Source organism: Panthera onca, chromosome B2, assembly GCF_046562875.1.
Source record: "Panthera onca isolate mPanOnc1 chromosome B2, mPanOnc1 haplotype 2, whole genome shotgun sequence".
NCBI classification, from domain to species: domain Eukaryota; kingdom Metazoa; phylum Chordata; class Mammalia; order Carnivora; family Felidae; genus Panthera; species Panthera onca.
The window spans coordinates 105,034,454-105,047,578 of record NC_138343.1 but is presented as its reverse complement, the minus strand read 5'-3'; the positions used below and the strand labels follow the sequence as shown (position 1 = coordinate 105,047,578).

General features: G+C 35.9%; 1 protein-coding gene across 1 annotated transcript in view; it reads right to left on the bottom strand.

Moving 5' to 3' along the window:
* The window catches only part of RFX6 (regulatory factor X6), a 57,020-nt gene that overhangs the window by 30,867 nt on the left and 13,028 nt on the right, over positions 1–13,125 (bottom strand). The window contains exons 5-6 of the mRNA XM_060616490.3: positions 9,346–9,423; positions 8,074–8,101 (exon numbers count right to left, since the gene is read on the bottom strand). Coding sequence (XP_060472473.2) covers positions 8,074–8,101; positions 9,346–9,423 — 106 coding nt within the window. The remainder of the gene's footprint in view (positions 1–8,073; positions 8,102–9,345; positions 9,424–13,125) is intronic.

The following is a 13,125-nucleotide window of genomic DNA, read 5'->3' as shown; positions in this document are numbered from 1 at the left end:
CAATTTGACAATAAATTATATTTAAAAAGAAAAGAAAAAAGTCCACCAACAATGGAATAAATAAATGCACTGTGATATTTTCACAGTGGAATATTACACAGCAGTACAAATGAGGGTATTAAAGCTACCTATACATCAACATTGATCAATCACAAAATCTAATGCTGGATGAAACCAGAAGGTCTACAAAAAAATGAATCCATTCTATGTAGGGCACATAATGAACAATACACTGGCAATAATAAATGGGGTAATAAAACAATACATAGAATTATTCATCATTTTGAAGTATATGGTTCAGTGGTATTAAGTATATTCATATTGTTGTGTAGCCATAACCACATTGTTTAGGTATATATTCATAAGTGGTCAACTTTAAGGAAAAACACAGTAGTGATTAACACCAAATTTTGGACAGCAGTATCTTTTGGTAGGTGATGGGGATGGGGGCACAGAGAGGACTTCTCTCCATTAAGCTGTGGGGTAGATCTTGAATTTTTATCTTAGGTTATTTTTTAAATGCATGGGTGCACCTGGGTGGCTCAGTTCATTGAGCATCCGACTTTGGCTCTGATCATGATCTCGCAGTTCATGATTTCGAGACTCGCGTTGGGCTTGTGCTGACAGCTCAGAGCCTGGAGCCTGCTTCAGATTCTGTGTCTCCCTCTCTCTCTACCCCTCCCCAACTTGCACTCTGTCTCTCTCAATGATAAATAAACATTAAAAAAAATTTTTAATAAAAAAATAAAATAAAATGTGTATGTGTGTGTTATGAACAATACATTTCCAAATAAAAAGAATGTTAGAAGGGCGCCTCGGTGGCTCAGTCGGCTGGGCATCTGACTTCAACTCAGGTCATGATCTCACGGTCCATGAGTTCGAGCCCCGCGTCGGGCTCTGTGCTGACAGCTCAAAGCCTGGAGCCTGCTTTGGATTCTGTGTCTCCCTCTCTCTCTGACCCTCCCCCGTTCATGCTCTGTCTCTCTCTGTCTCAAAAATAAATAACCATCAAAAAAATTGTTTTAAATGTTAGAGTGCTAAGGAAACACATATTAAGGAACAAAGTATATTATATTTAAATACTTATTTAAAACTCTCATCTTGATAAATAGTAGTTTTGTGTAATAGACGCCAGCAACATTTGGAATCAACAGGAGGCAAAAGTGCCGAAGGAAAAAGTTTAAAAATTAAATTTGTTGGATATGTTAACAATTGTGTGCAAAGTTGGTATAAATCAAATAATAATGTGCAGTCCAAAACATGCAGCACAAAAAGAAAGAAACAATTGATAATCTGGGAAAAAAAGTAAAACACGATCATTTTAATTACATTAATATGTTTGCTATTTTAATTGCACCAAAACTGGTGCCCGTCATAGGCCAGTTACAGAGGTCTGGGAGGTGTGTGTGTGTGTGGGGGGGGGGGGGGGGTGTTCCCCTCAACCAATGACTTCAGTACTCTTGGGTAAACTATGAAGTCTTATTTCCAAAAGAAAACAAGAAGAAACCTGCAGAAAAGAAACCATATGATTAGAAGGCAAGAGGGTCTGATTTATGAGGAAAGATTAAAGGATTTAAGCAGCACAGTTTGGCTAAGTGATGACCAAAAGAGAGCATGATAACAGTCTGTAAATATTTGCAAAGCATATACCAAGGAGGGAGGATTTGTTATTTATCTTGGTACAAAGTTGTTAAATGGCCATGAATGGTCGATGTTAAGGAGAAGGAAATTCAGGCTCAGAGAGACTTCCTGGTTGAAATGTATAAAATCAAAGGGGCTGGCTCCCTAAGAAATAATGGCAACTTCATTACTAGAGCTAGTTAAAACAAAATTTGGTGCGCACTAGAAGATTCACAGGAAAAGAAAGGCTTTCTTTGATCAGGACAAAGCATTGAGAGTAGGTTTTGTTAGTTTTATTCCAGAGGATGAAAGGATTCTGAAACATTCTCTAAGACATTTCTGAAATTTGAATCACTACATTTATGAATCAAAATGTAAAATAATCCAAATTCATACCACAAGCTGATAATTACTCTTACCATCCTCTTCCTGTCCTTTTGTTTTACTTTTCTTATTTTCATTTTGTTTCCTTGTCTAGTATGAACTATTTAAAGCTCAAAAAGGGGGTGGATAAAGAATAATAAGTAGCCATGTACTAACCAACCAGATTGAGACATTACAAATTTGAAATATTAAAACAGTCTCTGTAGCCTTTCCTAATCTTATTACCTTCCTCCCCACAAGAAATAATGCTCTTCATTTAGTTTATATCATTCCTATTTAAACCTCTAAAAATTTATCTCATATGTAATACTCTTAAGCAACATATACTATTGCTTTAAAACTCGTATAATATGGTATATATCCTTCTACATTCAATATGTTTTCTTCACTCAACTTTAGGTTTTTGAGATGAATCTAATTTAATTCTTGTAGCTATAGTTCATTCATTTCCAAAGCGGTATAGTATTACCTTGTATAAATATATTAACATTTATTCTCTCACTGTATCATAATGGCCATTTGTTTTCCAGTATTCTGAGATTGCAAACAATACCGCAGTGTGCCTGCTTGCGCACCGTGTGAAGGTTTCTCTAGGAATACAGTCATACGGCATGTGCACTTTCAGCTTTACTAGTGATTGTCCCTTCTCTTGTTCACGAGCGTTCCTTTGCTCCACATGTCTGACGACGCTTATTTTCAGACTTTTGACTATTGTTATTCAAAAAATAGTGACATGACCATTTGTTATGGTTTTAATTTGCATTTCCCTGATGAAAACTTCTCTGATTAAGTTGAGCTCTTTTCACATGTTTCTTGGCAGGAATGGTATCCAAAATATTTGTTGACCCCATGTTATGGTCAGTCAGGAGGGGTGCCATGAATACCAATACTATTTGCAGTTATTATTTTTCATCTTGTATGAATTGCATATTCATATGCCATGTTATATTTCTACTGGGTTGTCTTTTTATTGTGGAGTTGAGTATTTTACATGTTCTAAAATAGTGCTGCCCAACAGAACTTTCTGTGATGCTGAAAATGTTCTGTCTACGCTGCAATACTGTATATGATTATTATGGACCTGAAATGTAGCTAGTGTGACAGACAAACAAAATTGTAGGTAATTAATATCCATATGTGGCTAATAGCTACTATATTGTACAGCATAGCTATATATATTAATCCTGTCACTCATATATGACATGTAAATATCCAGTTTTATTTACATTTGAAGTCACATATACATATATTTGCTTTTGTGTCCTCTTTTCTTCCTAATTAACATTTTTCCATGTTATTAAAAGAGATTTTTAATAAATGGCATAATATTTAGTCCCAAAAAAGTCCTATAAATGATGTCACCATGGGGCACCTGGGTGGCTCAGTCAGTTGAGCATCCGACTTCAGCTCAGGTCATGATCTCACAGTCTGTGAGTTCGAGCCCTGCGTGAAGCTCTCAGAGCCTGGGGCCTGCTTCGGATTCTGTGCCTCCCTCTCTCTCTGCCCCTCCCCTGCTTGTGGTCTGTCTATCTCTGTCTCAAAAATAAATAAAAATATTTTTTAAAAAAATGATGTCACCATTTCTTTATTGGTAGTAATGTAGGTTACACAGTTTTTCATAGTTGTCAATTACAATTTTTGCATAATATTTTGTAAGCATTTTCTGTTATTTCTGTATATGAGATTCATGCAAAAGTGAAACTGAGGGAAAAAAAGCATGAACACTTTGAAGACTTGATACAGATCTTACAATTTTTTTTCCAGGGAGTTTGGTCAATATTCACCAGAGGGATACGAAACAGCTTATCTCACCAGAACTTCACCAACATCATCATATTAATTTCTAAATATTTGATAATTACAGAATTCAAAATTTTATTTATTTTTTATTTATTTGGCAGTCCATTTTTCATGCATTTATTGCCTTTTTCTTCCTTACGTGTATTTTCTATTCATGTCTTTTACTGTTTATTTTCATCTTCATAGTTTTCTATAAATTGATAGGATTTCTTCACTTAATAGAAATATTATCCCATTGTCATATTTGCTGAAAATATTTTCTCCAGTCTTTCTTTTGACTTCAAATTTTATATATCATGCTTTTGATACAAAAATAGTTTTCAATTTCTCCACTTTATATTTTTCCTTTGACTTCTTAAATTGTTTTCATCTTAGAAAATCATTCCCAGCAGCTCTTTCTGCCCACAGGTCCTGTCCCCGTGCTTTAATAAAATCACCTTTTTTTGCACCAAAAAAAGGGAAAATCATTCTTTATCCAGAAATGAAGTAGATAAAAATGTTCCCTTCTAAGTACTGTTTTTATACTTAATAATTTATATGAAATTCATGAGGCATAATTTTTTTCCAAAATGGTCAATTTTTCTAACATCATGCTATGAAGAATTTTATTTATTTATTTGACACTACATCCTCCTCCAAAAAACAATTAAGACAATTCACTGAAAAAAATTTTTTTCCTTCATTGGTTGTAATGTCTCTTTGATCATACATTAAATCCTTATTTATACTAGGGTCTTTTTTTCAGGTATCTAATCTCTGTTATGGATTTATTCTACCTACAGTTGAGCTTATATCATAGTGTCATAATATTTTGATATCTGCCAAACAAGTCCCTTTTCACTATTCTTATTTACATTTCTCTTAACTATTACTTTCTGTATATCCTTCTACATCAAGTGTATAGTCATTTTAATCATTTCCAAAAATCAATTACCCACTCAAATTTTTATTAGAGTATTAAATGTCTAAATGAATTTAGGAAGAATTGGCCCATTTATAATATCTAACATACCTAGCCACTCATGTGGTATGTCTTTTCATTTAAAATTTTCATTTAAATAAAAAGCTTCTGCACAGCAAAGGAAACAACAAAACTAAAAAGCGGGGCGCCTGGGTGGCTCAGTCGGTTGAGCATCCACCTTCGGCTCAGGTCATGATCTCACTGTTTGTGAGTTCGAGCCCGGTGTCGGGCTCTGTGCTGACAGCTCCGAGCCTGGAGCCTGCTTCGGATTCTGTCTCCCTCTCTCTCTCTGCCCCTCCCCCACTCGTGTTCTCTCTCTCTCTCTCTCTCTCTCTGCCCCTCCCCCACTCGTGTTCTCTCTCTCTCTCTCTCTCTCTCTCTCTCTCTCTCAAAAATAAACATTAAAAAAAAAACTAAAAAGGAGCTTACTGAATGGGAGAAGATATTTGCAAATAACATATCTGATAAAGGGTTAGAATCCAAATTTTATAAACAACTGATACGACTCAATACCCAAAAAACAAACAATCCAATGAAAAAATGGACAGAAGACATGAACAGACACCAACAGACACATGAAAAGATTCTGAACATTTCTCAGCTTCAGGGAACTGCAAATCAAAACTACAGTGAGATATCACCTCACACCCGTCAGAATGGCAAAAATCAAAAGCACAAGAAACAACCAGAATTGGTGAGGATGTAGAGAAAAAAAAAAAAACCCTCTTGCACTGTTGGTAGGAATGCAAACTGGTGCAGCCACTGTGGAAAACAATATGGAGGTTCCTCAAAAAATTAAAAATAGAACTATCTTACAATCCACTACCAATGTTTCCCAGCTAAAATCAGGCGCTTCTCTCCATCTCTGGAGCTATCATCCTCATCCAGATATTCTTTCATCCAGACTTATCCCCAAATCTATAACATGATGCTCCTTGTTTGCCTTCCCATATGTCAGTGGTTGACATTTGGTAACATCAGAGACATTTCTGCTTGTCACAAGAGGAGGGTGTGGAATCTGATGAGTAGAAGCCAGAGATACCATGATGTTGCTAAACATCTTGCAGTGCACAGGACATCCCTCACAACATAGAATTATATAGCCCAAAACATGAGTAATACCAAGTTTGAGAAACCCTAACCTATAATGTTACATCGATTCCATCACTGTTACACTTTTTCCTGACTCCACTCCAAATTCCCACTTATTCTCAGTTCTTTCCTTGAATGTCACTTCCCATGGAAAATGTCCCTAACCACTTAAACTAGGTTGATACCCATGACACCTCTTATAATTGCATATAATTACTTTAAAAGATATGTTTTCCTGCTACACTGTAATAGAGAAATTCTATCCATTCATTATTTTGTTCCTTAGTATCTGTAACTCCATCGATCGATTAATGTCTTGAGCATGAGTTTTAAAAAGTAGAACTCAATTCAGAATTTGAAAAAAGCAAACACATCTCTCAGCCTCAGTTTTCTTAGCTGTAAGTTAGTAATGCTAACACCAGTTTTCCCTACCTCACAGTTAGTAGTGTTCAAATGAACTGTAATATATGCAAGTTGACACTGAAAGTCTCACGTCCTGAGCAAACTATGATGGTTGATCACTCAGGTACCAAATAATTTTTTTTTAAATTTCAGCTTTGAGCGGTGCCTGGGTGGCTCAGTCGGTTAAGTGTCTGACTCTTGATCTCAGCTCAGGTCATGATCTCAAGGTTCGTGAGTTCAAGCCCCGCATCAGGCTCTGTGCTAACAGCATGGAGCCTGCTTGGGATTCTGTCTCTCCTTCTCTCTGCCCCTCCCCTGCTGTGCTCTCTCTCTCTCTCAAAATAAGTAAATAAATTTAAAAAAGATGTTTTTAAATAAAAAATAAATAAATAAAATTTCAGCTTTGTTAAACAAAATTCCATTATTTTTTAAGTGTTTAGAGTAGTTCCGAGCCTTTAGAAAGCCCTTGTGCTAATTTCTATAATCATCATAATAATGATGCTTTATTGTTGTTGCAGTCTTTGGAAATATCAGCTATATGACAGCCTAACAAAAATATTTTAGTTTAAATTTGTTAACAAGATCTACACCCGAATTTGTAGTGCACTCTTCTAAGGAGGAAACAGTACACTGGAGAAACATTTTTTCTTTTATTATGTAAAATGAGCCTTGCCATACACATGCTGTAATAGCTGATGGCTCACTAAGTACCACCAACCTCATCAAAGTGGTAGAAAGAACACCTGAGAGAAATTACTTAAATTCCCTATTGACATAAACTTCAGTCAACTGAAGTGTATTTCTAAGTCAATATTTTTGCACTTTCACAACTGTTTATCTAATAAAGAGCTATTATTTCATTGATAAAAAGAGCAATCTAGAGGATTTTATTATGTAATTAGCCATTAACTGTATTAAAAGCACTGGTGGGAAGAAATTGGTCATTTCAAAGGGTTGGGGGCTTTCTATTATTTCTTAAGATAATATGCTTGCATCATTTCACCAAACTAATGGAGTTACAACCTCAGGTCCAGATTTACCACACAACACATTGTCATGTGCCCTTAGTTCTGTGGCACCTCTTTTTAATGATTAGATAACTTGAGGATAATGAAGGCCTTATCGTGTGCCTAATTAGCCATGCAGTCCCTAATGGTAGTCTAACTCATTTAGATAAAGTCAGTTTGCTGATCTGTTCTTTGGTTGGGGGTGGGGAGTGGAAGGGGTGTCTAGGGAGAAAGTGTGTGAGTGTGTGTATGTTAGAGAGATGTACCCTTTCTCCCTAGCTCCCACCTCCACCATCCACCCTGTCTCCACACTGCAGAAGAGGTCAGCAAACTGACTATACATACACATACACTCACACAAAGTGGTTAAAACAAACCACAGCATAACATTTGGGTTTCTTGATAACTCTTAAAGGTTTTGTCTAAATGGCTATATTCCGAATACCAATTCCTTCCATATCCTCAGCTTTAGACTTTTTGTTTATATTCAACTGGAAATGTCTTAGATCTGTAAAGGTCTTTTTTTTTTTTTTTTTTTTTTTTGCAATCTCTTAAGTATCTGATATTAGGTGAGAATAACTGAAAAATTACCCTTCCTACGTTAATTGGAAATTGTTCAGTAGGTCCATGTAAAGAATAATCAGTAGCCCCAAATCTAACAGCTCTCTCTGAAGTTCTCAATCATTTAATGGGCTCCTAATAAATTAACATTTATTTCTATATTTGCCAACGAGGAGGGTTGGCATGTATTATTTAGTTTGTAGTACATATTATAGCAGATAAAATAGAAATGAAAGTAATTCTTACCTCATTCTTCAGCTTGCTTCCAGAAAACCTTAAAAATCAGTATATTCTCCATTAGTTAACATATAAATATCCAGTTATAGCAATCAAGGAAATGCAGAGGACCCACAATAGTGGTAACTTTGGATCATGATTAGCAAAAGAAACCTGGAGAAATCTGCTTGATTTTCAAAGAGACCCAAGCATTCTTATCAACTTACTTAAAAAAATAAATCTATTAAGGAAAAGTAAATGAAGCATATTTAAGGAAATCTGATAGGATCTGCAAAGAACATTTGATATTAAATATTCATTTGTATTCTAGCCTGTATTTTCATGTTGCAGTTAGTTGTAGCCAATAAGCTGCCATTATGTTCTTCACCATGTCTGAGTTCATCTTAGTATGACTCAGGTGAATAAAATTATTTTTTTACACATGTCACTTTACTTTTCAAAAAAATTTATTCTTTTGAGAGCTAAGAGGAGTTTTTGGTAAATCATACTATAAGGCAATCTCAGATGTAGATTTAATTACTAAGAGCTCCAGTATATGAAAAATAGTAATTGTATATTATCACTGGTTTTATTGGATATCACCCCAATAATGACCTCCTCCTGATGGTTAATGGCAGGTTAGAGAAATGTGTTATGATCCTTTGTGTATTCCCTTTCACAGAGACTCAAACAGGGCAGTAACTTTATCTCACTTAAGGTAAGCTGGTATTCAAAGCATGTATTATTAGTGATGAGTTATCATAAACTTTTCATCTTTGTAAGGTACTGATGAAGCACAGAGATTTTTATGTTATTTTATATTATTTTTAGAGGCTTTATAACCAATGTGGGTCTCAAACTCATGACCCCGAGACTAAGAGTCTCATGCTCTACCAACTGAGTCAGCCAGGTGCCCCAAAGACAGAGATTTTTAAAACAGGTTATTTCTTGGGAGAAAAACATACATTTTCTGCCCTTTATTTTACTGATTCCAGCCTGAAAACAGACTCAGCCTTGTGAGTAAATACTAATTTAAAAACAATTCTGCTTCCTTGATTTTTCCTTTTCATCTCTCCAGTATACCTTGTTCACTATTAATTTCTCATTAATGATTGAAAATTACATAAATTACCCAATAATCTAGACCATATCATTGCAAATGTCCATACAAAGTTGAAATTAAGGTCTGATGCTTAAAAGAAAACATTTCAATAAGCAAAATGAGAAAGTCTTTTATTCAATTGCTATTATGCATATTTCAGGAAATGCAAAGAATTTGTCTTGAAGAAAGTAGAACTCTACCTTGTCAGGCCCTTTCCAGAATAAACGGAGTGGTAATATGCACTGCTCTCTTTGATGCCAATCCCATAATAATGATACCTAGAGCAAGGACAGGAACCAGCTCTGTGTTAATGAAGGAGTTTTTGGAAGGGGAGAAGGAGATAAAAGTACAGCTGAGGGAAAGAACAGCTAAGAACTGCAACCCTCTGATCACCTTCCTTGCCTGATTTTTTTTCAAGTAGCATCTTAATGTGCTAAATCGCTTTGATGGTCATTAGTCCTACTTATGGTCATATTTCTGGCTCTAGGATTAACAAAGGAGAACAGCCAATCCCCTTCTAACCTCTAAAATATAGGCTTCAAAAACCAAAAAATTTATAAATGTAGACATTTAAATGTAACCACTTAAATTTGTAAATGTCAGCACTGGCTCCAAGTATATCAAGTGTCATTCTGCTAATTACCGGTTCAATTTGATTTAGTCATTTGAAAAAGAAAATGATAGGTTTCCTTTATAGTATATCTGTTGGATGGAGTAAAAAGTATGACATTGTATGGAGGAAGATATTAATGTCGTGCATAGGAATACATATGAAGCATGTGATCTTTCAGACGTTATTTTCCTCATGAGGAATGAGAAGCCCAATTCACTGTCATTTTCACTTCAAACTTTTGTGCAACAATGAGGGAAAAAAAAACTGTACCATGAATCAATGGAAATATGAAACAGGGAATGTAACAGCGTCACAAATACTTTATTATAAATGTGTCTATGCATCCTGAGCCACTCACAAGTATAGCATTTCATCAGTTCTCAAGTTGTAGCTCATTCTCTTAAGCTGCAGACTCCTGACTTATTACACACCCAGGCACAAACACTATAATATTACACAAAAGCTAATCAAATAGTGGGAATTCAGTAAGGCTGGCTGAAGCCTAACTTCTGCCTTCCCTTTCCTTCCCAGCCCAGCACATGCAGCAGCACCATTTACTTGGTTACCCATTGTTTCAATTTGCATTCATCTAAAATCAAGCAAGGAATGAAATAAAAGTGAATAAAGGGGTTGCCAGGGGACTCCGCTGTAACCGTATTTAGAATTTCATAACTTAGCATCATCATCTGAGTTTAAAGTGGACAAGACAGTGCAGATCTAAGTTTCAAGGCCCCTTTTCTGACCTTAGCAATAAAAAAAACATTAAAAAAAAAAAAGACTTGGCAGAACAAGTCCACCCCTAAACATTCCCAAGGCCCAGAACAAGAGTACAAATGAAAGCCCACATACCATATACTTAAATATTCAAATCTAAATCAAGCTAAAAAACTACTACATAAAATAACCTTGTCCTCCCAGCTTGACAGTTTTCCTCTATACTGATCTGGTAGGTGGGTTTGAATCTACAATTCTTCCATGTGTGAACATGGCGGTGGGAGAAGAGCCACCCTTAGCCCTTGTCTTCACAGCCCCTGCTCTTCTCTTCACTGTGAGGAGCCTCTTGTGAACACACAGCCTCCATGTCCAAGATCAATCCAACCTTCCAACCACCACCGCCAAAGAGCTACCTTCTGGTGGCTCAAGTCTATGTATACTGGTGGAACATAGCACCCTTCTCAGGATGGATGGGGGGAAAGAGCCCCACATAAGAGGGAGAAGGCAAGTCTGGGCTCTTTGGACAAAGAATTCTGGGGTTCTGGGGACCTGAAATGTGGGCTGGAAGGAGGATGTGGTCTCTCAATGGACACATTTATTCAGGCTCCTGGGGAAGAGGAAAGCTGGAGGAGGGCCAGAATAGAGCCCTCTAAACTGTGAGGCCCAGAGATGGGTTCTCTCCCATTAAGTTCTAAGGGCAAAGAAGTCACCTCTGATGACCCTGGGCTATTTGAGATAGAGAGAAAAGAGTTTTTAAATATGAAAACAAAAAATTACACATATTATACAAATGTTTTCAGAAAGAGCTATTATATTTGAGAAACAGTAATGGGGGGGGTGATCAAGGTGAATGGTGATATTTTATGATTGCTGCACACTGGGAATAAGTTTTCAATACAAGGGCAATAAGTAGCCTGTTAACCTGAAACAGAAGAGGTGGGTTTTTGGGGTTTTTTTTTTTTTTGAGGTGGTGGGGGGTAAGGGGAGAGACAGAGAGAGGGAGACAGAGGACCTGAAGCAGGCTCCACACTGTCAGCGCAGAGCCTGATGTGGGTCTCAAACTCATGAACTGTGAGACCATGACCTGAGCCGAAGATGGAAGCCTAGTGGACTGAGCCTCCCAGGTGCCCCAAATAGAGGAGGTTTATAACTGCTCAAGTTTTACAATACAGAAAAGAATCCTATAGTAGAAGAAGAATAAAAAACCCATAAGGTATAATGAAACAGAGGAGGAAATGGAGGAAATCCAAAAGTGATGGAAACCCCAAAATACAGAAATGACTAAGTCTCCAGTGAGAAACTAAAAGAAGGAAGCTTATTTAAGTCGTAAAGACCTTACCAAAAGCATTTATATTAACAGAAATGGATAAGGAAAAGACCTAAAAACCATGAAAACAATGAGCAGATTTAGAGGATATTTGGCAAGTGTATTATAATTAATAATTATTATAAAAAGTTAATGAACCTAAGAGTCTGAAATAAATATTAATATTTTTAATCAAGATATAGAACTAAGATATCAAAGGGAATTTCTTTCTATTAGAAGAAATATAGCAAAAGATGTTTGAGAACAAGCATATCTATTACAATGTAAACATATTGTAATTTCATTTTCTCTTGCAAAGTTTTCTGTTTATTCTCTAGAGGCTATAGTTTAAATAACTGTATTTTATCCACTTGCTGAAGCAATATATGTTAAACATTGCTTCAAAAGTTGATAATTTTCCTTTATTAGAACGTTGATCTTTTGTTTCTCATCTATCATCTTTTTTCAATATGTAGATAATATTATACCATGGTAAAGTGGTTTGTCATGCAGATTTGAGAAGAAATTACATTGCCCGGTGGTAGACAAAAGTCACTGGGCAAGTCAAAGGGATGACCAGGAGTTCAACAAATATTAGAAGACATACTGTGTCCTGACAACTATGCTAGATGTCAATACGATGAAAAAACAGACATGGGAAATCAGGGCAGGAAATTATACCCTTGTTCATGGCTTCCTGAGCCCGACCACTTGCCAGTCATGGAACAGTGACCACACTGACCAATACTGAGGCACATTTTACTTTCATTTTTAAAAATCACCTGATGATCAGGTTCTGTAAAAACTGCACCATCCTTTAGCACTCAAGAATCCTGACTAATGTGAATTTGTAATTTTTTCTTACTTATGACTTTTAAGGAAAGGGTATTCTGATTACACAATTCATTTGTTCCTTATTTTCTAAAATAACTGTATTATTTTGCCCTCTTCTTTCCAATAATAGGCAGAAGCATCTTTAAAAATGGAAGTGTATAATATTTCCAACTACATCTAGAGTCAAGAGTTTACATCTTATGGCCCCACCCCACCCCCAGCAAAAGAAAATCCTTTTAAAATAATGTATTTTATTAGTAGGCTAGATGTAAATGCTGCTATCAACCCAGACATGCACTGAGCACTCTTTGTTTCAATGGGTCATGTTGCCTCTGTACTTGAGAAGCAAAATCTTTTTTATAATTTTGTATCTCAAGTTTATTTGTGTTTAGAAATTCTTAAGTGAAAATATTTTGAATATGTTTGCACTCAGTATAAACACTTCCTCTTCTAGCTCAGCACAAATCATATTAAGCAAGCATTGATAACTAAAAAGAATCATTAAGACCTATA